Raw genomic sequence first — 27,789 nt, forward strand, 5'->3', positions numbered from 1 at the left:
AATCCATGTCAGCCGTCCATCTCTGTGACGAGTTGAAAGGTTGTACGGCCTGGGGGACAAAAGACTTTACTGAGCCTGTCCATTGAATACAATGTCTCCAGGGGGAGCTGTTTGAAGTTTAATAAATGTCGTCAAGCGATGTTACCTGAGTCCGTGTAGGTTTGGTCTCACCTCCCCGACCGCTGCATGAACCTGCAGTTGTAGAGATGCATTGTGGGTAATGTAGGCGTTAGCTTTGTACAAGGAAAAAGAAGGTCTCTCTTTCTACATCAAGAACAGTGGATGGTGGATAGATAGTTGTGATATATTCCCTGCTTCAACAGTATGTGCTGTTTTTTCACCTAAAAACTGGACGTAAAGATGGATGACATTACGGCTCCCAAAAGTCAGGCCAATATGTCTTGAGGCCCCCTGAAGGCTGGCTGCAGAATAGGCAGAGACACATACACCATGTTAACATGTGGGACAAGATTAAAAAAAATCCAGTTCACGTCAAATGTTTCCAAACATGGTTCTGTCATTGCAGGTAATTATCACACTGATGTATGTTTGAGTTTCATCTTTTTGCTAAGTTTAATTCATCATTTGTTGTTCGGAAATCCGTCTGTGATGTCATGACTGACAGTTGAGACCGACCTGTATCAGCAGGTATACAGGCCTCACTTCTTGATCACTACTGTGCACCTTCTGGCTCCAAATGTAAGATATTTTTCCAGCTCAATATGGCAGCGCTCATGATATGTTGGCTTCATTTTTAGTGATACAGCACAATTATGTTTTTATTGTATCATTAGTCATTCTACTTGCGGTAAAAGAACAAACAATTTTCTTTTACAGTGAACAACACTGGCATTTCAATTTTCTCACTGTCAACAGAGACCAAAACCAAAGGGTCTCCTAATATATGTAATATTATTCATCTTCTTTCTTTCTTTCAGCTCATTAAAAGGGTCATTAACAGTGAGCAGCTGTCGCTGCAGCTTTTAATCAAACAATATGATATTGTTAGGGAGTATTTTCAGAGGGGGATTAATTTACATTAAGTAGGTTAGTGTGTCAAGTTTTCGGTTTTAATAATTAATACACACAATACTGCTCATTGAAATAAAATGAAATAAACAGACACGACAGTGGAATAGAAACCTTGCAGACTTTATTATTATTAACAAACTTTCCAATTTTCATCTGTACAGAACAAAAAATGTGTACAGGGAGAAAATAAATCAGAAGATGACTGAGGAGCTCCACGGATTCAGACACAAAATATTGTTTACAAAAACATCTTTATCATCACAAACTTTAAATCAAACGTTTTGGTCGCCATCACCTGGGACAACTAAGACCGCAAGGAATCGACTAGAGATCACGCAGCATTCTGTCTGAAATCTGTGGGCAACACACACACACACACACAAACACACATCATCCATCAAACACCAACACACACTCACAGGCCCTCTGCTTGGTGCCTCAGGGGGTTCTGGGATGTTCTGTACAGTGGGATCCCTCAGCGGGACGGTGAGTAGGCACGCTTTGATAAAACGGATGTCAAATGAGGGATAAAAAAAACGCAAAGGCAGTTGAATGAATCGGAGCGTCTCGCTTTCAAGCAGGGAGGGCAGCGCTCACCTCACCAAACTGCAACAACTAGAGACAAAAATCTGCAGTTCAGCCTAACTGCAGGGTGCGTAGTTTACAGTTTGTCACGCAGTACAGTGCACACGATTACACATGACAGGCTCGAGCTGGGAGGGGACACATTCCCCTCTGGTGGTTTTACAGTCGGCAAAGTCGCTGACAGCGAAACCTTGACTGCCTTCTTCCGCCAACATTAACTTTCATATTTCAAATGATGCATCAAATACACAGCCAAACAGCCAATGAATTTAATGACTCAGAATTAAAATGCTAAATATCACACAGTTGTCTGCTTTGCTTTAACGCCTCAAACTTGACTATTGCATTTTCTATTATTACGTGAATCAGCCCAGTTGTTTTGTTTCGTACAGAGATAAATCAACATCTTTTACATGATCCGAACAATAGGTAACAGTTAAATCAAACTTCCTGTTTGGTCTTAATGTCCAAATCACCCATCGGTTTTAATAGTGAAGCAGCAGTGGTCATTCCCAAAGTATCATCACATTCGAGACATCCATGTAATGACTGGATTTGTCTATTTCAGTAACAAGCTCAGATTATGTGGAGCCTCACTGATCAACAGTCACTGAGTGTTCTGGTTATTGTGACAACTCACCCTGCTGACCAAAGAGGCGTTTGCTGCCCCCTTTGGGAAAGAAATAGCAGTCTGCTGGAGAAAGTTGAAACCTTGAGGACGCAGAAACCTTCCCCCCCTCCCTCCCAAACTTACTCGCTGGAGAAAAGGCAACCAGAGAACATTCAAATCATTAAAAAAAAGTTTGTCCATTAGTAAACAAATAAATAAGGCTATGACAAAACAATATATATATATATTTATAGATATAAAAAAAGAACTAAGAATGTGCTATGACTCCAGTATCATCTTTACACAAAATGTTCACATCTCCATGATAATTTTTGAGTATTTTTTTGTCTTTCTTCTTTTTTTTTTCCTGCATTGCTCTCAGCTTCTCTGTGCCAACCAGCGTGACACCGACAGCCACTCTGTGAGTCATGAGTGGGGGAGAGGGTAGCGAGAGGGTGGAGAGACAGCCTGTTTTTCCAATATGTCTGCTCCAGCCAGTTCAGATTCAGACAGGGATCACTATTTATTCGGTGGCGTGATGGAACGAGGCCAGAACTTCCCAAGCAGCTGCTAAGACTGTGACATCAGCTAAACTGGGAGCGGCAGGTGGATGTGATGCGCTACGGCACAGATTAGGCTTTTTAAAAAAAATATTCGGACTGTATCAAAAGAGAGCGGAGGTTGCCAGGTCTGCTGTTACAAATAAAAAAAAGAAAGAATTTATCAACAAGTCATCCCTGTTGTAGGGCCGCTTTGAGAGAGTTGGCTCCCACCCTCCTTTTTCTCATCTTTGTGGCTCGGTGGAGGGCTGGCTGGTTGGCACCTGGCAGTCCCATGGCAATAAATTCTAGCACATCATCCCCAAAAAAAATTATCAAATTGATATATCCAGAGCCAAACAATCCCAAAAACCTTTAAGCAGGAGGACAAACTAAAAGAATGTGGTGGATCAAAGACAGTTTGCATTACACACATTCACAAACCTGCACTCACACATACAGACTGTCACACACACATACACTGTAGTCTCTATAAATGAGCATTTCCCATCCCACTTTCTACACATTTACACTTAAAATTTGCATCCACCTCCCTCTCCCCTAAAGTTTCACCTTTGACCCCGTATCCTTAAACCCCAGACTACCTCCTCCCCCTCCCTCTCCTTTCCTAACCCCACCCCTCCCACCATGGTAACGGGGGCAGGGGGAGGAAGAAAAAAAAAAAAAAAGTCAAGTAATACTGCATCTACATCGGGTGAGCGCATTTAAAACAGCAGGATGACCCAGCGCTCTGTATTGAAAAAGATCTGAAGAAAAATCCATATGGATGTGGTCTTCCACTTTCATTTGCGAGACTGTGAATGATGTCACTCAAGAAGAGCAGGAAGTGATTTGAAATGAAACAGGGGTGCAAAATGGAGAAGCAGATAGAATATCTGTTGCCGTCAGGGGGGTTAAATGATGGGGAGGGGTGGTCCTATTTCAGCTGTGGTCGTTTCTCCTGTGGGTGTGTTCAGACCCCAGAGTTGGCGTGGTCTACCTGTCCTTCAGCTCCTGAGTGACACGCTTAGTGAAACGGCCGCAAAGCAGCCCCATCAAGAAGAGCAGTGCAACACCTGCACCAGTCACAGTCAGGATGTAGTTCTTGGATGGTGATGTCATCACCTGCATGGCCAGGTCTGAGAAACCCTCAGCGGGAGCCACCTGGCGGATCATATGGACAAGACAGCACAGTCACGTCATACTCTCTTATACAGAAATAATGTCTTCATACTAAGTTCCTGTTAAAAAACTCAATACTACCTGTAGTTTCTCACATTAAAAACATATAAACAGAAGGCGTCAAGATTTCTAAAGTTAAAACTCGTGGCGGCTTTACAATATTCAAGGACAAAAGAAAGTGCCCTGTTGACAAATTAGCACTCAGGATTTTTTTCAGGTAAACATGGAGAAAGTTTTGTAATAACTGGGGAACAGGAAATGCTTTGCATTCTCTCTGCCACTGAGGAAACTAAAAGACCCAATTTTCCAACAACAACTTTCAGTAAAAAAACTAAACAAAAGTTCCCCCTAAAGTAGGGATGCACCGATATATCGGCCGAACATCGGTAGCGGCCGATATTCGCCTCGTTTACTGATATCGGCAATAAACTTGACTTTCACCGATATCATTGGCCGATGTTCATATTTGTGGTAAAACCACTGGGCACGTGCCGCAGCTGGGGGAGCAGTCGCTCCGTCGCCCTCCTCTCCACGCCGCCGGAGGCTCAGTGTGCGGCCCCGGGAGGTCCTCATCCGGTGGCACCTCACGGCGCCGGCGTGGAAGGCGGGGAGGGGACTGGGTACGCGGTCAGCGGCGGCCACTCTGGACGCGTGTCGGGCCCTTCTCGCGGATCACCTCAGCTACGGCGACCGCTGGGGGAACCCTCCGGCTGGCGCCTAGCAGCTGACTGAGAACTGGTGCGGACCAGGGGAATCCGACTGTTTAATTAAAACAAGCATCGAGAAGGGCCACGGTGGGTGTTGACGCGATGTGATTTCTGCCCGACACTAAAAACAGGTCAAACTGAGGAGGGCTTGTTAAGTTATCTTGACTCACGCAGTGTAACTTGGCGTAAAAAGTATGAGCGTAGCGTCTGTTTAAGTACTTTATTCTCATGTGCACCGGCTCTATTCATCCATCTCATGCACAGGTAACAAGGGAATTGACAACATACGTTATACACACAGAAGCCGTAACACATCTAATAAACGGGCAATACTGCTACCGTAAATCAATGAGAAGAGCGTTCTCTATAATGATACTTTAACAGGGCTGTTTTAGACAGGGTAAAAGGTGCTGTTTTAAATTATCCTTGTGGTATTTTGACCAAAATATGTTACAGACATTTCATTAAGATCCCAAGGAACCATTTCAACTTGCGGTAAAATGGGCCTAATATGTCTCTGTTAAATAAAGTTTAGTTAAATCAGAGATTGTTTCATAAATCTGATTCAATTTGTGCTCATTAAAAGATAAGAGTGATGAATAGTGCTTTTTTTAATAATGATTTAATTATTTTTCTGGCACAAAAGGGTGAATGAATAACAACAAAAAGAAAATAAACAAATATCGGTATCGGTATCGGCTATCGGCCAGATTGTTATTTTAAATATCGGTATCGGTATCGGCCAAGAATTTCCATATCGGTGCATCCCTACCCTAAAGCGATGTTTTAAAAACATTTCTAAAATTAAATACCATTTTAACCAGTTTGTTTACAGCTTATTACATACCGTTGAAATCGTTTCACCTCCACTATGTATTTATTTATTTAGATTTCTATTTGAATGTTCTTTCTCGCCTGTTTGTTTGTATTATAATAGCACTGCTTCATTTATCCCCGATAAATTGTCACTGCACTACATTGTAAATCTGGTGGACATGGACTTCAAGGGAACAAGAGGGGATGCAAGAGAGTGGGGGATAGTGGGGTACCTCTCATAACTAATATTTTGATTAACGCAGCTGTACTATATTGTATATTAAGTCTCAATATATGCTGTAAACAAATATACAGTTTCTCTAATGAAAAAAACTAATGAAGGTTTGTACAGCTTGATAAATCAATTTCAAAATGTTTGTTTTCAGAACCAGAATCAGAAGGTATTTATTGCCAAGTAGGTTTGCACCTACCAGGAATTTGCTCTGGTTATTGGTGCAAACAATGAACATAGAAACATAAAAACACAATAAATACAACACACATAAGAAAGCAATAAAAAAAAAAATATATATATATATTTACTCACTACTTTTGTTCACTTTATTTCAATGAATGCAATCTAAGATTTTCTGCAGCTAATTCTATCAAGCAATTTCAGAAACAATGCACCTTGAGAGTGAGGTTAATGAAGCAGAATGACTTCGGCAATTCCTCTGATGGATTGATAAGTAGATACTGTTACTTTAATTTGTCTCCACTGACTTGAGAAAACTAACAGCAGAGCTCCTGTTTTTGTAGTTATTTTGTGTTGTGGTGTGAGAAGCTCAGAGTTTCTCTTGCTCTGTCACATTACCGGCGCCTGTGTTTTCAGTGTTTGGACTGTTTCGCTGACAGTGCGAGGAAGCCGGGGGTCACGTACCTTGGCAGCGTAGCTCCACATGTCTATGCGATCCTGAAGTCTCTTCTTGCATTCTGGCTGCAGACGAATGCGTTTGTCCTGCAGCGACTCCATGAGACAAGACATCTCTGACGAAACAAACCCAACGTTACCAACATTAATGTGTTATCTTGACTTGTAGCTGCATTGTATGAGCTTAAATGATTTAGAGTCTATGGTTACAAGCCACTCAGTCTTCACTTGTGAAATTGTTCTAGGTGTAATTATATATAATTAAACTTGTGGCAGCTTCTGGTAACAGAGTGGTTAACATGCAAACCATTTAACTGCACAACAGTTTCAGCTGGGGCCTTTGCTGCATGTTGCTTCTTAGTCTTTCCCCGGCATCTCCTGTTTCTGTCTTCCCTATGACTACCAAATATGGCATTGTGGAATATGGTAGTATAACCAGAACGTTGGAAAGATGATGTGAACTGGAGTTTTTCTTTTAAACTACTTTTATATTGTTTGGATGCACCTTGGATGCACCTAGGAGTTCTACGTTTTACTGGCTATTTAGGATAGGAGCACTCTAAATTAAAGGGATCAATAACTTGTCCCTGAAATAATATCAAGTAATAAAAGGAGACTTTTTGTGCGTCAATAATCTAGATCTTTTATCACCAGAACCTTCACTACTAGTAATAAAATGGGGACTTTATATTTTTCGTGTCTACGTCACAGCTGAGGTGTTTGGTAGTTTGTGAACTCACGGCGCCCCCTGCCAGGTGGGATAGCGGCACAGTGGTGCTTGATGTCCAGAGCGCAGGCTGTGTGGAGGACAGGGTCGACGAAGATGTCCGCTTTACTTTCCTTCAGCATGTTCAACACCTCCTGCAGGACGATGAGGGAGGCAGGGGAATAAGAGGGGAGGGAAGGGGAAATATTTTTGAAAAGGCCAAAAATGATTAAGGTGTGGAGGAGGAAATAGAAGGTCAGCAGGAAAAAGCAGCATGTGGTAAATGAGTAAGAAAGAGGAAAATTTCATATGTTAGAATTAAAATCCAGAGAGGTAAAAAAATGTCAAATGGGTTTCCTCTTATTCTTTATAAAGCTGAAATGTGGAATTGTTTTTAAATATAATAAATCAGCATCTGTGCTGGCTGAACGTCATGTTGCTGGGGTTAACGTTTCTGCTCAGTACTCAGTGATGGCAGCAGTGGGCTGGTTTACCTTCTTACAGGGGTCCTGTTTGATCTTTAGTAGGTTGACCTTGAGACACTCCTCCACCTGTCCCGTCTGCTCCTGAGCGGCTGCCTCCTCCGGACACAGACTGGAGATCTACACACCAGATGACATCTTGTCATTGTTTTTCACATTGGTGCTATTGTTTGTATGAATGTCTATTTTAACTCAACATTTTGTTGTCAAAATGCTGTGTATGATCAGTAGCACAGTTTTTTAGTGTGCATTAAAGAACTGAAAGCCTTAATTTTTTTATTTTATTTTATAATTTTGAATAATCAAATTACAATAACATATGCTCAGAATTCTCAGCGTTTTCACAGTTTGTTGTTTGAAATCAGAAATGTATAAACCTCCTGTGTGCAATGGATCTGCAACTGAAGGTCCAGTCTGTAGTCCAGCGCTGACTCCTGCAGGATGACCCTGATCTGATCCTCACAGTCTGTAGACAAACGCTGCCACAACACACAAATACAGGCATTAATACGTTTGTGGTAAATATCACTTGAAGAATTAATAATAGAGCCTCGTGACTAGGTTTTAGGACTTAGGGGATATTTTCCCCCTCTTAATTCATGTCCACACAAACCATTTTACTGTTGGATGTACAAAATATCACCGTACAAACTACAATTAAAAAAACAACCCGCACAACAGTCCTAATGTTTGTATAGTTTATAGAGAGTTGTGATTCTGACCTGGTCGGCATATTTGAGTTTGAGGCAGGAGATGACCTGACCCTCCAGCTCGCTGTCTGCGGTTGCTTTGTTCAGGATGGGCTGACAGAACTTTGGGATGTCGGCTTTACAGGCTTTCCTCAGCACCGGGTTCAGCCTGTAGTCTGGACAGGGACACGTACACACACACAGAGAAAAAGTCAGCAATCCTACTTGTGGTCTTGATGATGCCGAGAGAAAAGACGTGTGAGATTGTTTACCTGTGTTCTGGGTGATCTGTCTCTTCGTGATCATCTGTTTACATTTAGGATCCATGAGCTCACTGTTCTTGTTCTGTTTCAGACACTGAAGAACGTTCTTCCCCTCTGACTCTGTACAGAACCGCTGAAAACAACAACAAAAACACACATGTTACGTACATAAAAACAAACATAATAGGACCAAAAATAGTCAGGTGACACATGCAGTTTGGTGGAATGTTTACAAAAATATTCAGCTCACCCAAATTGACATGTGTTAACTGGGAAGTGACAAATTACCAGCAGCAGATGGGGTATCACAGGTCCATCGTTTTGGCAAAGATTTAGTGGACCTACCCTGATCATGTGCTTGCAGACTCTCATCAGCTGGTAGTCCAGTTCAGGATCGACCATCTCCACCTCCTGCAGCTTGAATATCCGCTGGTGGCAGCGAGAAGTCAACTGACGCTTGTTCTCTTTCAGACACTCAATAACCTACAGGGACACACGTGAACAGATTCGATCATTGGTGAGTCATTTGAATTTAATACAGAACATTCCTTACAGAGTGGACTGATGAGGAAAGCAGAGAGGCAAAGCGGTTTTAAAACCTTAAAATGTACATGTCTTTTTTTTTTTCATAGCAAAACAAAGATCATGCACATAATGAAGTATTAACTGTGTATAATGCACACACTGCTGATCATATGTACTTATTTCATCAAATGAAATTCAATCAGGTGATTGACTCCTCAGCCAAATTGTGTTATGGGACAATATAAGTTGGGTAAATAATATAATAATAATAATATCAACAAAACAGTTTTATGGTATCATCAGTGGAGTCTAGTTGCTTTGAACATAAAAGACAGCCTTTTCTGGTTCAACAAAAAATCCCTCTCACCAACATAATATCATGTCTCTGTAGTAATCCTGTCCATTATGTTGTCTGTAATAATCCGAGTCTGTTAGTATCAAAAAACAACAATTCACATCTTGTAAAATAGACAAAAGCTGTTTACACTGCAGTGCCGTTTTGCAGTTGCCTGGTTCACCATACTTGATAAATACTGAACAAATCGAGAATATTTTTTCCCTGGTCAATCATTTAAAACTAAGGATGCACAATATAAATATCAATCCGATAAGTTATCTGCTTGATAATGGGAATTTTATATTATTATTTATTGATTGGTTAATGAAATCATAACCGATTAACTGTCGGATAAACGAAGGTCATGATGACATTATGCCGCGCCAGTCCATACCGGTCCATACCCGTGTTACATAGGAACTGAAAATTAGTTTTTCACAGTTTCTGAGAGTGAATGTAGTTTTACAATTTGCAATAAATGTTTTACAAAGGTTCCGAGAGGGAGAAAAACATTTGCAAATTCTATCACTACCAATCTCATAGGTCACCTTAGAGTCCATCATCATGACGAGGAAAAAGGCCACAGCGAGGTTCAGTGTGGCAGTGCCTATCCAGCAGGCATTTGAGAACTGCAGGTTTGCTAGAGACAGTCCAAAGGCTAAAGAAATTAATAACAAAATCACAGAATGTATCGCTCTTGTTGACCAGCCATTTTCCGTGCTAGAAGACCAAGGATTTTGCCGGCTAATGGCACATTTGCGCAGACTCGGCCAAGTCGCCACTACTTTTCAGATGTGTCCCTGCCGGAACTATATGATGTGCACACGCACACATTCATAGTCTGATAGATAGCAATGTAAGTAGCATAAGTTACTATCGACATATCGACCCCAGTCGTCAGTCCAGTGAGTATGGGTAGATTGACGGCTCAGTGGCTGGATGATGATTTAAAAATGAAACGGACGTGTTCTCAAGCGCAGGAGTGTTCCGAGTCACATTGAGCGGCAGTTGTGAAACTATGTTCAAGCATTGGAAAGTAACAAGGAGATGGCTCACTGTGTACTTTGGGACAATGCTTGCACTATGACCATGGCTATGGAGGACTGTGGGGTTGCAAGTTTGGGCTGTATGGCGCACACTTTACAGTGTGTTGTAGAGGGGCTCCCTTTATGTTTTCAATGAAGAATGCGCTTCATATTTTGTTTCAACTAATTGTGATTAATAATTTACATTTCCGGTCAGAGATATTGTCAGTCTATAATAGCCTTTATTTTTAATGTACGTATTTTGATTTAAACTACTATTTTAGTACATTGACATTACTTATTTGAGATCTCAAAATATTTTATTTAAATTATTTTGAAGGGTAAATGTTCTTACCTAAATTTTTTTGAAGTTCTCTGATGTACTTGACAAAAAAACTAAATGAACACTCAGATCTGAGTCAGAACTGTTTTTTTTGCGTTAACAATGTAATATTAAAATCATCCATATCTGCTTACTATATCTTAGCCATTTTACCCTCAGGTGTGAATAAGCTACAAGCTATGAACATCTATTTAATATACAGAAATGTGAAATTAATATCGCTATGTGTACCAGCCATTCTAAACAGGCCAATATCAGTTATGCTATCGGCAGGACAAATCCATATCATATCATATATACCTATTTACAGCCAAAAATATTTGTACATAAATGCACTGAAATAAACTATTACCTGCCATCTGCTGGGAAATGACAGTGTCCACAACTATTTCAGCTCTTCAATGCTAAAACTTTTGTCACAGTACTTGTACTGACTGAAACATTTTTCAACTGAAATTAAACTACCAAATGTTGTCGACACATTTTAGCAAGGTGTCAAGATATAATAACTTGACTAAAAGTGAAATGTGTCTTTTTGAAGTGGACGTCATGCTTTTGTATGCGTGTCTCCTGACCTGTGCGTTGCCGTAAGCCACATTCTGACACAGTCTGGTGATGTCCTGCTTACAGGAGTCGTAAAGCTCCGGCTCCAGACGGATATCCTCCGACTGCAGAGATTCAAAAAGGATTTAGTAGACATACAGAAAACATGGACACACAAAGAAAAGCTGACATTTAATCCGTTTCTCTGTGCGGCTGTTTTGTCTCTGAGAGACATCAGGTGACCGACTGTGATGTTGCTGTGTCAGTGAACGTACCATCTCTACCTCCTCTACCCGGAGCTGTTTACGACATTTGACAGACACCCGCTGCTCCTTGGCCTCCTGCAGCGTGTCGTTCCTCACTGTGGTGCTGAGGCAGATCACTACGTCCACCCTGAATGACAAAAAGACATAGGGTCATTCACCTCAGTCTGATTGTTTTTACTTCTCCCTATGGAGAGTCTGTTAATAAGTTGTGGAAATAACAGCAAAAAGAAAGTGTTTGGCTTCAGACCATTTTGTCTTGTGAGCCCATAAAAAACTAACCGTTGTCACTTTCATCCCAGGTTTTACATGTTCATGAGCTGTTTTAGATAACTGGACAGGGAAACTTCACTTTAACCCTGATGTCCTGACTGTGCGCTTCTCGTGTTGTGTGCGCACGTGTTTAAAAACATCACTTTTGTAACTTTAATGTCGGAATTCTACATTAATTCCAACCACTACAACATAATTATTTAATGTATGAGCTTGGATAGGCAATTGCTATTTGATAAGTTGGATTTCAGACATTTCACAGATTTTTTGTAACATCATTCAGGCTTTTCAAAAATATCTGCTATAAACTGCACCAAGCTTGTTTTACATTTCTGTTTTTTACGTAGCGGCTAAAACTGAAATCCTGAGGCTCAGCTGTGAATAGACAGATTTTCTCAACGCATAATTCACATATTTAACAGTTTCTGTTTATTTCATCACCCTTACTCCTAAATACATGTTCCATTTATAGTTTACACTGAGCTATTGTAATAACTTTTTTAAGTTAAGTAAAACAGTACTTTACATAACTTAATTCAAATAGTACTGCAAGAGACAGGTAGAAGACCTCGATATCAGGCTATGATCTACGTGCTCAGTCAATCCTAATGACAGGTTGTTCATGAGCAAAACTTTATAACTTGGCTGATGGCTTTATAGCAATAACTTGTATGTGTGTGTGTGTATAAAGTTCTGCTGTATTTGTCTGAAGCCTCTTTTTTTCTAATGATTGAGTGTGTGGGTCTTACTTCTTCTTGATGTTGGGACACAGTTTGAGGACATCCTCCTTGCAGGCTGTTTTGAACTTATAGGAGAAACGGAAATCCTTGATCTGAATCTGAGGAAAGAAACACAGAATTTATAAGTGACAGATTTAATGGAAAACAAATGCCTACACAGTTGCATCTTAATTTTAAGTGATATAACTGAGAATTGGGTTAAACGTCCAGTGTGGAGGATTTAGGGGGATCCATCAACATCGGACAAACCAAAAACTTGCTCTTGAAAGGGATTATTGCCTTTGTTCTTACTCAAGGACCTTTGGTTCTGCTATACGCTTCACCACTCAAACCCATTGCATACTACACACTGAACCTTTAAGACTTAACATAATTTGACCGGCCTGCTCACCAGCTGGAAGTGTGTCACTCCCACCGCACACTTCTCATTCATCTCCTTTTGGTGTTTGTTTTGAACCAAGCACTCCATCAGATCACCAGTGTCGATCTGATTATCAGCTACCTCCTGACAAACAGAGACATGTAGACGTTCAAAAAGAGGTAGTATTTTTTTTAGAACTGAATCATTTGCAACAATTAAATCTCTTACTGATGTGTAATACATTTTTTATTCATCATGCATTTAGTCCATTTGAAATCCTTCCTGCTTTATTCTCCTTCTTCAGTACACTGGCTTTAGAGGCCAGTTTTAACACGGTGGACTTCCTTATATCAAGCGAGCATATCTCTTCTGTAGGTGCCCAAAATTTCCAAAATTCTTCCTATTACTTAAAATGGATTTCAGAACTGCTATCAGTAGTCGTTGGAAAAGACTCACGTGGCAGTGGGCCTGGATGACGGGTTCACAGGCTCTCATAAGCAGTGCCTCGATCTGAATATCCTGAGGACAGAACAAATGGAGCGATGCAGTTAACACAAAATATCCAGTAAGACCAGATCAGTCAGCTCTGATGATGCTGATATATAGTCACTGTAAGAATTAGATTTGGTTATAGGAAGTTCCAAACCTGGGGGTCGGCATTAATCGTAGTACGATTATTTGACAGATAATGTGATTGGGAGGAGTCATGATTTCAGTGGAAATGGTAAATTATAAATGTCATTTGAACTGAAGAAAAACATATATGAAATACTTAAAATTTGCAAGTGAAAATGGTAAATAAAAGTTAAAATCAGCTAATTTTAATGAATTTTTCTGAAAAGCAAGCCCTTTATCATGAGGTACCTTTTTCAAAAGCAGTTTCTTATACATTTTATTGTTAACATTACATGTTTGTATTGGAAGAGTACTGGTTATTATTATTAGATCTACTTTATTTTGTCACATTCCCAATACAAGCACTGCACAATTTGGGCACAAGCCCATCTTAGAATGATTATGTAGTCTAAATTTAAGTTGCTTTTAGACATGCAATGAACACCAAACATTTTGTCGACATTTTCCAGAGCTACTGCATGTGCGAAAGCAAATGTCTATCAGAGGGAGTGAGCTGCTTTGGACATTTTTCAGAACTTTTCCTGCTATCCCCCTAGTCAAATGGGAAATGTGACAATACAGCAGAAAAACATTGAAGGGTTAAAAAGTGGAGACATACAAGTAGAATATTCTGACAAAGATGTCAACTAGGAAAGACAATGAGCTTTGGACAATAAGGGCTGCTGCAGGAGCAGTAAATCAAAACAAGAGTTCCACAACATAATTTATGTTATGTTCAGCCTCCTGCCTGCTCTACCCAAAGGTTTTAATGGGTCAATAGCTGCTGAACCAGAATATTATGGAATGCAGCAGCAGTTGCAGCAGCTGTGGTAGTTACCTCAGACTCCAGCTCTGTCAGGTTTCCCACCACATCTCGGCAGTCAGACACCAGGTCCTCTAGATGATCCTGCAGACACTCAAGCTCCTGTCCTGCCTCAGTCTTCTCACTACACCACTTCCCCAAGTCGGTCAAACAGCGTTTCTGCAGCTCAGGGTCAAGCTTCACGTCCAGTGCCCTCTGGTGGAGAATCCTCTGCACCTCCACCTTACAGTCCCGAGAGAGCTGTAAGAGAATGATTTCCATGTTTAGTTAGGAAACGACCAGAGAAACAGCTCCCTTTAACTGTTCACTGAAGCTTTATACTGATACTCCACTCCAGAATTGTTGTATTTATATATATATATCATTATTTGGCCAAAATAGGGCTGCATGAACAGCATCAAGTAGTTTTATTTTCAATTTTATTTTATTTATAATTACCCAAGAAAATAATAACAGTAATAATAAATTAATCACTGAACGTAAAAAATTATAAGTTAGAGCCTTTAACAAGTCATGTGATTGATGAACTCCCTATTCCTCTGTGGAGCAATGACATGAAAATGATATGTCAAAGTTCATCAACTTCAAACAAATTAATTTATACAAATTTACACAATCAAACACAAACATTAATCCACTGCTTGTCATGATTCCACTAAAATTAGCTCAATTCACTGTAAAATCTAGCAGTATAAATTCTGCCCAGACCTTTATACAAAGGCTGATAATTTAGGTTTGGAGTATCATTTCAAAGCAAATGCAATACTGATGATTTACCAAGAACTCGTTTCACTGCATTTGATTAATACATATAAGCACATTAAGATTCTCTGGGGCTAAGTATTGATTCTTCACAACACAGTGCAGTAGATTACTTCAGATTACCAATTACTCTTGAAAATCAGCTCCCACATGCACCAATACCAGCGAAGAATTACCAGAATATAATCACTTCCCCCAACAAACCATCAGTCATCTTGATAGATGTCCAGTTTACTGTGATTGTTAGCAACAGGACATACTCACAGTAAAACCTTGGTTTCCTGCTTCAGATGGCCCACCAGGGAGCTATGAGAATATTATAGTCAGTGAGAAAGCTCACAAAAACTGTATTTACCATTGGCACTATTTTCTTCTGCATACAGCAACCTGCTGTAATAAATGTATATTTGTCAGGGGCAAAAAACAGTAATAATAATTCACTTAAACTTTCTAGAGTTAAGAATGACCATGCTGATGCTAGCTGATTAGCTTGTTAGCATCAGCATGTGAAGTAGAGAGCTCTTAGTCTGTCTTTTGTAACAGACAAAGAATAAATCGACAATTTAAAACAGCACCGCTGACCAGTAACAGTTTGACTTTTACTGGCATCAGTGACTCTGCTTTGATTAGTTTAATCAGACCTGTTCTTTTATTTGACTTTATTATAAAAGTACTACATTTTACTTTATCATGAAAGAAATGTATTTTATTATAAGAGCTTAATTTCACTAAAAGGAAGAATACTTCTGTATCAGTCAATAACATCCTCATAGTTTATCCTACATCCAAATTGTTCATTAACATTACTTGAGGCCAGAACGAAGGGGAAACTCAACAGACAGACTGACATGTGATGAGCATTTATTTGTAGAAATATGACTTAGATGTTCTATCGAAGTGTATGATTACATTTTTAGCCTTTGTCTAGTGTTAAATAAAATTACCAACAGTTGCACTAAAATGGTCATATCAAATTGTAACATAGTGTTGTAGTAGTTTTGCATAGATTATTCGTATTGTAGTAATTAGTATTGATCGTCCCAGCCCCTAATATCTATATTTTTTTTTTTCAACAATCTTTTTTTGAGATCTCCATTGCTGACATTTCTGCTGTTGATCCAGTGTGACAGTTTCAAACACATTTTGTCCCTATAACACAGAATCATTGGTAATGACTATGAGAATAGATCCTGAATTTTCTTTCTGTGGCGTAAAATAGTTCAGAATGAGAACTGCAATTAATTGTACTTGTGTGAGCAGGTATATGTCAAACTTGAAGATGTATAGACAGACAACAGTATTATCATTTGGGTGAAGAAATCCTTTTAAATTATTTTAAAAGGAAAAGAGACAAAGTCTCTCTTGTACCGGAGTGATCACAGTAGAGACTTACCCTGCGCCCCTGCTCCACAGAGCGGTAAGCGTGACGGTACAAGCAGGAGAAAATGGCACCCGGCGGCATCATCTCGCTGGTCTCGTTCCAGCCGTGAGTGTGGCAGAGACGAGCTGCATCACCCTGGCATTTCTTATACAGGATGGGATCCAGCCTGAGCAGCAGCACATGCCATGATTAACAGATGGGTTGTTCACTGAGGGTACCTCATGTGTCAGTGTTCAAACGTTACGTAGTAATGCGGCTCCATACTACCACATTTACTGCACATATAATAACCACATACAGTATAAACTCAAAACATACATTAATACCTACTAAAGACAGACTATTTACTGTTGGAAGGTTATCAACCAGCGAAGATACTGTTGTTTTACCTCGCTTGATTTAAAAAACAATTCGAACGGAATTAAAAATTTAACAGAAATACACTTAGCACATCTTACTTCCAGTCTCTGGCGATAAAGTACTGCAGCTCCAGCAGTCTGTGTTCACAGTCCTCTACCATCTTCTCAGTGTACAGATGCTCCATCAGACATGATAGGATCCTGCAGGAACAACACCAAAATATTCACGTTTAACCGATTCTGCACAACAAGCACAACATTGCAGACTAAGATGTCAGACATCATTAGAAGTTCAATATTAATTTAGACTTGATCACACAGTATAACCTGCTCGTCTGAATGATCATTAATTCATGATTATTTGCAATGAACAGAGGTCATATTACCTTAACATTTAAACTTTTTATAGATTCTTTACATCTGATTATATATATATATATATAAAAAAAGAAAAGGTGTGAACTCTGAAGATTATACGAGTGTCGATTGCTTACTAGACCTCTGAAATAGCCGACACACAATGTATGAAAACAATAACACCAGTTAAGTAAATGATTCAAACCTATATGGTAGCCACAAACGTGTTATAGAGCAAATACAGTAACATTTTATGAAAAACATTAACCATAAAATCTTCACTGCAGAAAAAACAGGTAGGATGAACACAATGTTTTCTAACCTTACTATGCACCATTCACTGTTTATAGGTTTAATTCTGAAGTAGCTTCGGAGCATCACCACAGGCCAAGCAAACAGCCCACATTCCACCCCCAGGCGGGTTTACAACGAACACAGCACCAAGAAAGTGTGAAACTAAGGCATTGAAGAGTGGCAGGACGACTCACATAGGGTCTCCATTGCGGATGTGTTTGCAGGCAGTCTGGATGACCGACTCACACGCCTCGTTCAGTGCTCGATCGATGCGGTAGTCGGCTCCGGGATCGGCTTCCTGAATCAGAGTCTGGAGCTAAGGACAGAGAGGAAAATTCCCATCAAGAAAAAAAGGAACCAGCTTGGGTTCTGCTCTGTGGGGTGCTGAAAGACATTCTGGGAAATTAAGTATTTACTGCTAAAATTAGACAGGGCAGCGTAACCAGTGATCTCTGACTAAATGTAAGACATCTGGAAAATTGTTAAGAAACATGGTTTTTAACTTTGTCCTTACATATTCCTGAAAACATCTTTCCACTGTCACAGACTTGACTTGCTGAACTAGCCACATCAACATGGAGGCTCTGTTTATATCCATGTCTCTCCAGACTGTATAGATGTATGACTTAGGAGCATGTATGTATTAAACATATTAAGTGTATTTTTATCATAATATGCATAGGATTTATTGTAAAAAATGTGTGTTGTGAGGTCACAGTGACCTAGACGTTTGATCCCAATATTCTAATCAGGTCACGCTGGAGTTCAAGTAATCGTTTCTGCCAAATAATGGGATTTTCTCAAGCCGTTCCTTGGATACCACATTCAGGAGAAATGGTTGGATCAACAACTTGTCTAAATATGGGTAAACAATATCATATTAGTTTGCCGAGTGTCAGATAGAACCAGAGTATTTAGCTCCCCACCAGTTAACATCCACATGCCTCAACTGAATGTGTACACATGTTGCTTCAGTCCAGTGGTTACAGATCGGTTTATTCTGACACATTACGGCTACATTAGGGCTGCTCAATTAATCGAATTTTAATCATGATTTCGATTATGGGGTCAAACGATCTCCAAACTACTATAATCGAGTTGAAACGATATTTGGCATTTTTTTTCGAAAGAGACGCATGCGCAATTCAGTCCATCCCCCAAAGCATTCAACGCGGCCCAGCTGCCTGGCACTCTCTCTCAAGCAGCTGTAAAGTGAAGGAGGCGAGTTGTGTGTGTGGTGACCGGCGGTATTTAAAAAACAGCACGAGTGGAAAATGGCTGAGGGAGGGCAGCCCCGTCTGATCGACAAGAAGGTTAGAGAAAATTCTCTTCTATGAACACTTTGGATTCGAAATCCGACGAGGAACCGCGTCCATTCTCAAGCGTACTCCCGCCTGGCTGCTCACACCGGACCCGCGCCGGTCAGCCCGCATTTCACCGCTTGCTGTTGTATGTATCCCGTTCAATGTAGGAATCGTGGGTAATGATGATGGTCCTCATAGCCATCCCCACCCCTCTCTTTCTCTCTCCGTCTGTCTGCTTGTAGTGGGGGGGGGGGAAGATGGGGACATTTAATAATGAGAGGAAATTTCAAAGTTCTCAGTGACAATGTGTTTTTTTGGAGAGTGTTAGGGTTGCCATTATTAAGGGTTTGAATAACCGGGCACCGATATCCTGGTTTCACGGAGGAATAAGACATGCAGCCGTCATCGGTGTTTACCTGAACCGGATGCGAGGGACAATTCCGGTTAGAGTCATTTAAAGATAAAGCATAGACTTCAGAATAAGGGCACATAATAATCGTTTGAATAATCGTGATTTCGATATTGTCCAAAATAATTGTGATTATGATTTTTTCCATAATCGAGCAGCCCTATTATACATATAAATTAACAAAATATTTAAATTTCTTTACCAGACTAGTAGTGCTGTTGCTGAAGGTAACTTATTATTCCCAACCCAATCTAGATTATAGTACATATTAATGTAGACTTACCGCCCTCTGACAGTTGGGGTCGATGGCTCCCATGTCTCCTCGGCCGACCCTCATCAGGCAGTGCAGTGTTCGTCCTTTTCGGTGCAGACCGGAGCAGTGACCCTCGATCTCGCTGCGACATTGCAGCACTATCTCCGGGCTCAGAGAAAAATCCTCCATCAGCATCCGCCTGTAGTCCATCATCTCTCCCTGACACTCGCCACTGACCACACGACCTGAAAACATACAGTCATACACACACATGCACTTAAGACTTTGGGGGCATGTCTAAGTATAAAATACTGGACTGAAAATATTTTATCAGATTATCAGGAATATTTCTTCTTTTTCACTGTCTCTGAGCTGCTCACATTCAGAGCCTAAGGTTTTTTTCCTCTTAGAGTTTTGACTAATGATAAGACATTAGCCAAACTGACAGACAGATGGTCATTGTTTATTTGACAAGTAAATAAATCTCAGGTGAAAACACACCAGTGACTGACAGGCAATCCAGCTAATAGTGGCCATTGGCTGCCCAACAAACAATCAAAGACAGTGATTGGTGGTTGGGACTAAGAGTGATTGACAGGTTCACAATGAGGCGGAGATGCTCACCTCGATGCACAGCGGACTCCAGACAGAGAAGCAGGTAGGACAGGCGAGCTTCTCGAGCTCGGGGAATGTTGGTGTCCACACTGCAGCGGTACTTCCTCAGGTCTGACTTGCAGGCTTTGGCCAGCGAGTAGCTCACCTTGTAGTCCTGAGCAATCAGCTTCTGCCTGGTGGTCAACGCCTCACGGCACTAAGGAGCCAACATCAGCATTACAACAGAGCTAAAAACTATTTGCCTCTGATGTGACATTTACTCACAGAATCTGATGTTAACAATCGGTTTTCAACATAACAAAATAACTTATAATATATATATATGACGATATACAGATAGATATATTATAATATATTATTTTTCTATTAATTTCTCCTCAAATTATTTCACACTTAAGTAAATATGGGCATTTTAAATGTTTAATGTTAATCGTCGCAGTACAACACCAAGTCAGTTAACTTCAAGGATATCAATCTGTCCATTTAGGAAGCACAAGTGATTGTGAATCAATTTCACTTGCTTTGGTCCAAATAAAAGTGACAACAGGTGCAGTGGAGAGGCCAAATCAAGTTGTGTTCTGCTAGTGTCCTTGTCACTGCTGGTAGCAAGAGGCAGTACCTGCAGCACAATCAGGTGTCACAGGTAGTACAGGGCTCCTTTGTGCGAGGAGGAACAGGAGGAGCACTGCCAGATCTCTACAAAATGACCTTCAGCAGACTACAATATGTTTCTGACCAAACCGTCACAAACAGACTCCGTGAGGGCCGGACGAACTCTAGTGGGACCTGTTCTCACAGCCCAGCACCATGAAGCTTGACTGGCCTTCACCAGAGAACACCAGTAAAGGCCACTCTGCCACTGGCGCCCTGTTCTCTTCACAGATGAGAGCTGGTAAATCAACAAAATTTCTCTCAAAGACGGTGAAGAAAATAAATTCTTGGACTGGGTGAGCAGTACTCACCCTCTCAGTCATTGTCTCCTCAAACTTGTGATTGAAGAGGCATTTGTAAACTCGTCCCTCTCCTGCCAGTGTCTGGAAAATCAAAATAAAAGAACACTTCTTACATCACAGCTTGAGTTTCTTAATCAGTCAATAACTCAGAGGCAAGGGGGATGTCACAGATGATGTTCAGAACATTAACAGTGGACTTGGAAATCAGGCTGTATTTTTCTTAAGTGTGTTTAAGAAATCTTACTCTCAAATTAATTTACACTGTATTGTATAGGGGTCCAACTGCAAAACATCAGCCCCATTATAACCCAACCCAGGAAACATGGGATTAAGAAATGATCAATGGGCATAGGGTGTAACATGTGATTGTTTAGTGTGTTATAATGGTCGACAACCAACATTACATCTAGGGTTCTGCAGAGTTTCCTAAAAGAAAGACGAGCATGATAGATTTTTTTTAAGTTCCTCGATGGGTTCTCTCATTTCTGTGACGTTAACCAATGGCTCAAAGCTAACAATGCTCTGCCGGAAGAGAAGAAACTGTACATAAATGAGAGGAATAATGATTACACACAATATTTTGGGCTTTTCCAAGCACAAGACAGCCAGACACACTGCTTCTGATGGCATGTTTGTTTGATTACTGTCTTGATGTGTTGTCTGTCATCTCTATGACATGCCTCTATAATCACCTAATCTGTCAAAGAGATAATTTAACAAACAAAAATATCACCAGCATTAGGAGTTTCTGATTAGAACTGACTCTATAGTAATTCCAAACTAGATCTGATCGTTTCATAAAAATATATTCAGTATGTTTTTTCTGACCTGAAATCCGAGTTAAAAAGCAAAAAATGAAGCAGAACAGTTGCTAAAAACCAATGAGTTTCAAAATGTAGGCAACTGATTAACTCGTTTATAAAAATAAAGTGATCAGAAAAAGAAAAGGTAAAGTGATAACATCCTAAATCAATCAAATTCTACTTGAATAGCCCATATTCATAAATTACATTTAGTCTCATAGGGCTTAACAAGATGCGACCAAAAGCGACTTCAAACTATAAAAAAAAATGGGATACACATTGTATATTATTGTAAAGCAGGATAGACAATTTGGACTATTTGGAGCATAAGCTGAAATCAGTCTAACTGAAGGGAAATAAGAATTAATGCTATGGTGATAGTCGGCTCTTTTGCAAAGCTGTAACTCGAGATCGGGTGGTCCTGTGGAGATTTGCATAAATCCTTACATTTTCACAGAAGCGCTCCCGGTCCTCGCGGCAGGAGAAGTAGAGGTAGCGGTCAAGGTGGAAGTCATCTGAAGACAGCTCAGCCACTCTCATGATGGCCTTCTTACAGTCGTCCTTGATGGTGTGTGCCCCAGCCTGCTCCTCGACCTCCCGTACCAAACCTTTCTCCAGACAGGCGATCACCTCACCCTGAGAGTGGATGTCCTGCAAGGTGGTCAAAGATCCAAGAACAGCAGAGTTTCAGCAGGTAAATTTCAGTGTCAGGGTCAATGTTGTTTAGCTCGGTTACAACCAGGATTCATTTTAGGAGAAAAGATTATCATTTCTGTTATGTTCTTTCATTTCATCCACTCCTGTTTGTATCAGCCTCATGATTCGTGTAAAGACACAGACAGACATTCTCTTTAAACTATTACTTTCAACAGCTAGAGTACATCACAGCAGCTTCTGTTGTTTGCTATGACTTCTTCACAAGGCTTATTAATAGGGTCACATTTCCCAAATTCAATAACAAAAGATGTCCTTAAGATGCATTAGTGCTCAGCAACACCGGTGAAAAGTATTGGTTTGAAGTTTTACTTGAGTGTTTGAGTAACCAAAGTTCAATAACCTTTATTTAAAAAAAATTATTCATTTAAATCCACCAGGCAGCCATTTTTATGAAACCACACTTTTCTCAACTCAACATTCCTGATGTGTCTATATCTGCCCTGGTACAAAAGCAGCTACTGCATGATCATTTCATCAGCCACATGATCTGTTGTCTGCTTTATCCCTTGTGGTTTTAAACTAAATATCTTTTGTTTGTATTCGTCAATTGTCCTGACATTTTGAAAACCAAAACAGAGAAAACATTTTTTAAACGAAAACAATAATTATCTAAGTGCCTAATACACAATCTCACAAATGTTCCACTGTGTGGATTATAGTTTAACCACGACCACATGTATTACATTTTCTCAGTGTGGTTGGAAGCGAGCTTGGTCAGTCTCATCTCGATCACATAGAAGTCAGCCGCTGTGACAAATTCCTGATAATGAAAACCATCTCGCTCCCCCTGACAAATGCGTAATTTGCTTTGAGTTCTGATTGTGACGATGTGATATCCCATAATAACTGCATGTGTAACATATTTATCAGGGTTTAGCTTGGCTCAGCAGAAGGAAAACATGTTCAAAGATTAATTTGCTCTGGTCGCTCGCAAACTGCCATCAAACTTCTCTTTTCACGGTCTAGCTTTTTTCTAAGTGGAAGCAGCGACAAAGGTTCATCAGACCCATCACAAAATCTGGAAACACTTTGACACTGACGAGATTGCAAAGTCCATAAAAAACACTTTCACTGCTTGTGGTTCAGACTTCAATTCAGCTGTCCTGCCCAGGAAATCTACAAGTCAGTCACTTGGACAGAAACCCATCAAGAAATCATTGTGCTCTACTGGTGCAACAATTTTTGACTATGGTCCTTGACAGAAATCTGTTGAAGGTCACCAGATCTTTTACAGCTGCACTCAAGCAGCACACCACATTGTGACAAAAGTGTCTGCATCCTGTCAGACAACTCAGGGACTTGTCCATGACCTGTGACATGTTTCTGACTTGACTTCTTCTCCTGAGGCCTTGGGCTTCATTGTCTCAGATCCATGATCATAGATGCGGCCAAATCATGAATCATGGTGGCAGCTGTATTAAGAATAAAGCTAGTTTGCTTGCCCATATCCTGGGCCTAAACACATTTGTACAGTGTTTACAATAAAACTAACTGGAGCAAGTTTCAACTGTTAATCATTCAATTAAATCAATAAAATTGTATTTGTTTAGCCCATTTTCACAAATTATAATCGCTTCATAGGGATTACAAGGAGCAACATCCTATACCTTTAACCCTCAACAAGACTAAAAACTAACAAAAACAACAACATATTGATACATGGATATGATTTGTGCTGCCCATAAATGCATTGTATCTATGAATGTTTGTGTTAATGCGTGAATAGCATAAATGTACTCTAAAGCGCTTTGAGTGGTCAAGACTAGAAAAGCTCTATATAAATACAGACTATTTACCATATTATATATCATATCCATGTATTAATATGTTGTTGCTTGTGTGTATGTATGTTATACCTCTTACATAAGTTTGTATATGGTGCTTGTCATAAATCCCTTTCTGGCTTTATTATTACATTATTACTAGTGCATTATTACTGCTATTACATTAGAAAATTAGTGTTATTATTGTTGTTATCATTGCTATGCTATCACTCTATAATATATATAACTATAATACTCATATTTGTTTTTAGCATTACTGTATATGTACAGTAATATATACATACAGTAATGTATATACATATTTCCCTTGTTAACACAAAAAAAGACAAAATACCTTATCAGAAATATTGAACAAGATTCATAACAGTTCAATGAGAGCTGTAGTCAATTCAACAGAAAATAACCTATATAGCACCCCAATATAATTAGAGTGAATGCATGCAGTAAGTGCTATGTCGAATTCTTATCTTTAAACACATTAAGTTCAGGTTTTAAATTTCACCTTCTCTCCTATGCTGATGCTGCCGCAGCGCAGTGTGTTGATGTCCTCGCGGCACTTGTCCATGAAGCCACAGATGAGCCGGTAATCACTGAAGACGATGCTGGTCATTTTGGTGATGTACTGGTTGCACTGGTAGTCACTGATGTTGCTGCGATGATCCACCAGGCAGGACACTAGGAAGCCTTTACCCAGCTCCTCCGCAGCACATTCTTTAATCTGTGCGAGGAGAGCAGACAATGTCACGACTCTTGAACTGCCTTGTTAGTGAAAGGTCCTGCACAAATAAACTTTGCCGTATCCTTTATAATAAATAAAGGATACAGCCCAGAAGTGAGTTTAATAAAACAGTGTGTCCAGAAAGCTTCAGATGCCATTGAGGCATGTTTCAGATGCTTCAAAAATAGCAGCTCTATAAAAACTGAAAACAAACTGAGGCTCCTTTTAATAGTGAAGGGAGAAAACATCAATGAGATTAGGGGTGATTCTTTAATACTCAATTACAAACACTACCCTGCAAAAAACTAAAATCACTATAACAGGGTGTGAGGAACTGACCTCAGGGATGATCGTCTTGCAGACCTCCACAGCTACAGACTCAAACTTTGGGTCGGTGGTCAGGTTCAGCTTGTAGTTCCACAGCAGCTAGAGGAGAGATGACACATCAAACTACTGCAGGCTCATTTCTTTTCACTTTTCTTATTCTCATGTCCAGTATTAATCAATCAATCAAATTTTATTTGTAGAGCCCATATTCACAAATCACAATTTGTTTCATAGGGCTTTAACAAGGTATGGCATCCTCTGCCCTTAACCATCAACAAGCGAAAGAACAACTACTACAAAAAAAACTTTTAACCGGGTAAAAAGAACGTAGGAACAACTTGTCATAGTGGATGATGTGTTGTCAACTCTTGTTTTGACTGAAAACAGTTTATGCACATTCTACCCTCCTCTTAGGCTGCAACTATCTTATGGGTCAAGAATGACATATCATCCTTAACATTCAAACCAATACAAATGTAAAGTTCTGAAATTCAATATTGATAGTGCTCCCAGCACTGCATCAGCCAGATCAGTAACTGGCTTCTGCAAGGAGAACGCTTCCAATGACTTCTAAGTAGTCTTAATTTTGTCCCTGACCCTGCACCATATTTAACCCATTTGTCTAAACATCCACTGACTGCAACACAACAAATAGCTAAGTACGATATTTCAGCATATGTCTTTGGAAATGTCTGATATTCTAGACTGCACATACGGCACATGGAAATTAAAGGATAACATGATGCATGCTGGGAATTGTGTTTTAGGGTGTGGCACCAGAAGTCACTTACATGGTTGCATTCGGCAGCAATCTCAGTTTCCTGAAAGACAGAAAGAAAGAAAGTGATTTAAAGTGCAACGTGCGACATACTTTCAAGTTTATTTCTGTTGAACTTTCATGTCTTTTTGGGTTGTTGATCACTAAATATAGAACATTGGGTCAACCACACTGCCATTTCCCAAGTTACCAATTTCCCCCACATCCCATCATCATTGCAAGCTTATTGTAGAGTGTTGGTGCGTTTAGGTGTTTGTCATCGAGTCCACCTTCATAGGTGGCCACCTCCCAGTGAGGCAGCCCCTGAGTCAGGACACAGCTTCTCGGGTCCAATGTGGCCTCTGTGTTATTTTCATGCAGTGCTGTGTTGACCTGAGGTGACATGTCTGGCTTTCTGCCTTGACCAGCGGCCAAGCCCCTGTTGACCAATGGTTCCCCTCCCCCTTAACCAGAGAAAACCCCAAATCATAGCTGTATTCCCAAAGGAGGGCCAACTTCTGTGTGTGTGTGTGTGAGTGTCTTTGAAATAACAACTCTGCAAATGGATGAAGAGTTTCTGACTGTTTACCACGTAGCAGCCACAGCATGGGCCAGGAATAGGTGGTCTGTTTGTCTGTGTGTGTCTGTGTGTGCATGCATAGTAGGTCCTATTTACAGTGTATTTTACACATTAGTGTTACAATGCCCTTCATACTGACAGTGAACGAGCAGGTCTCAGCCTGGTCAAACCGAGGAACAGGACAACAGGGTGTAAGTAGGGTGGGAAGAGGACCGACCGATGTTATGAACTGCACTGAGCAGACTCAGTGGGTCAACTGGGTGGACAAAAATAAATAAATGGTTTTGGAAATGTGACCGGAAACAGCTGACACACCCACCACCACCAGTGCTAAAAGAAAAAGGGCCTTTCATTATTGCGTGAATTTTCAGTAGGATCTTTTAGACCTGCTGCACACGAGAGGATGTTCAACTCTTAACTGATTTTAAAACCATGAGACCACAATAATAACAGAACTGATATTAGATATTATTATCTTCATGAAAAAATGAAAAATCTTTCAAGATCTTCCTCTCATTTAATAGCCGCAGCTAAATTAAACCTAATCGGCTCTCGTCTTGGGAAAACCATGAGGCTGAGCTTTAACTGGAAGTAGGTGAGAGGAAGAGGAGCAGAGAGAGAAAGACACCTTAATACAGAGTTTGTCCTTTTAAGCCTTAGGTTTTCTAAACTAAATGAATGTCAAATTAGTGTGACCACTGTCATAGACTTACTATTGTAGTCCGATTTTTGAATTGAAAACCTTATCTTGTAAATTGCAGCAAAATAGTAATAACAGTTACATAATACTTTTTAAACCACTTTTTATATAAATACTGAGATCATATTAATCTCGAGTAGGGTTGGGTACCGAGAACCGGTTCTAATATGGCACCGGTTCCAATACAACCGGTACCTACCCGGACCGAAATGCAACGCAGATTTCGGTGCTTCATTTCGGTGCCTGAGCCAATTGAAGACTGAGGTCTTCGTTCCTCCCGCCTCCTCACACTTCCAATCCTTCCTTCACGGGAAGGGGCGCCTCCCGTCGGGCCCCTGCATGAGTCGGGCGCGGCTGCTGGTGGACAAACTCTTGTCTCCGCGCTG

The 27,789-nt window shown here is 40.3% G+C and overlaps 1 protein-coding gene across 2 annotated transcripts in view; it reads right to left on the reverse strand.

The window, feature by feature from the left end:
* Positions 1-1,131: 1,131 nt before the first annotated feature.
* glg1a (golgi glycoprotein 1a) overlaps positions 1,132-27,789 on the reverse strand; it is a 36,269-nt gene continuing 9,611 nt past the window's right edge. Inside the window, exons 2-26 of one of the 2 annotated variants that reach the window (XM_053426323.1) lie at positions 26,158-26,187; positions 25,379-25,465; positions 24,824-25,039; positions 22,268-22,471; positions 21,027-21,098; positions 20,074-20,260; positions 19,480-19,694; positions 17,678-17,799; positions 16,932-17,033; positions 16,486-16,639; positions 15,357-15,398; positions 14,346-14,570; positions 13,349-13,411; positions 12,923-13,036; positions 12,541-12,629; positions 11,531-11,648; positions 11,288-11,380; positions 8,828-8,965; positions 8,492-8,615; positions 8,253-8,395; positions 7,908-8,009; positions 7,543-7,650; positions 7,083-7,203; positions 6,352-6,458; positions 1,132-3,930 (exon numbers count right to left, since the gene is read on the reverse strand). In XM_053426323.1, the coding sequence (XP_053282298.1) occupies positions 3,763-3,930; positions 6,352-6,458; positions 7,083-7,203; positions 7,543-7,650; positions 7,908-8,009; positions 8,253-8,395; positions 8,492-8,615; positions 8,828-8,965; positions 11,288-11,380; positions 11,531-11,648; positions 12,541-12,629; positions 12,923-13,036; positions 13,349-13,411; positions 14,346-14,570; positions 15,357-15,398; positions 16,486-16,639; positions 16,932-17,033; positions 17,678-17,799; positions 19,480-19,694; positions 20,074-20,260; positions 21,027-21,098; positions 22,268-22,471; positions 24,824-25,039; positions 25,379-25,465; positions 26,158-26,187 (3,144 nt within the window). In that variant the 3' untranslated portion in view covers positions 1,132-3,762. The remainder of the gene's footprint in view (positions 3,931-6,351; positions 6,459-7,082; positions 7,204-7,542; positions 7,651-7,907; positions 8,010-8,252; positions 8,396-8,491; positions 8,616-8,827; positions 8,966-11,287; positions 11,381-11,530; positions 11,649-12,540; positions 12,630-12,922; positions 13,037-13,348; positions 13,412-14,345; positions 14,571-15,356; positions 15,399-16,485; positions 16,640-16,931; positions 17,034-17,677; positions 17,800-19,479; positions 19,695-20,073; positions 20,261-21,026; positions 21,099-22,267; positions 22,472-24,823; positions 25,040-25,378; positions 25,466-26,157; positions 26,188-27,789) is intronic. The other variant, XM_053426324.1, reaches the window with a different exon arrangement.

This window comes from Pleuronectes platessa, chromosome 7 (genome assembly GCF_947347685.1).
Source record: "Pleuronectes platessa chromosome 7, fPlePla1.1, whole genome shotgun sequence".
Taxonomy (NCBI): domain Eukaryota; kingdom Metazoa; phylum Chordata; class Actinopteri; order Pleuronectiformes; family Pleuronectidae; genus Pleuronectes; species Pleuronectes platessa.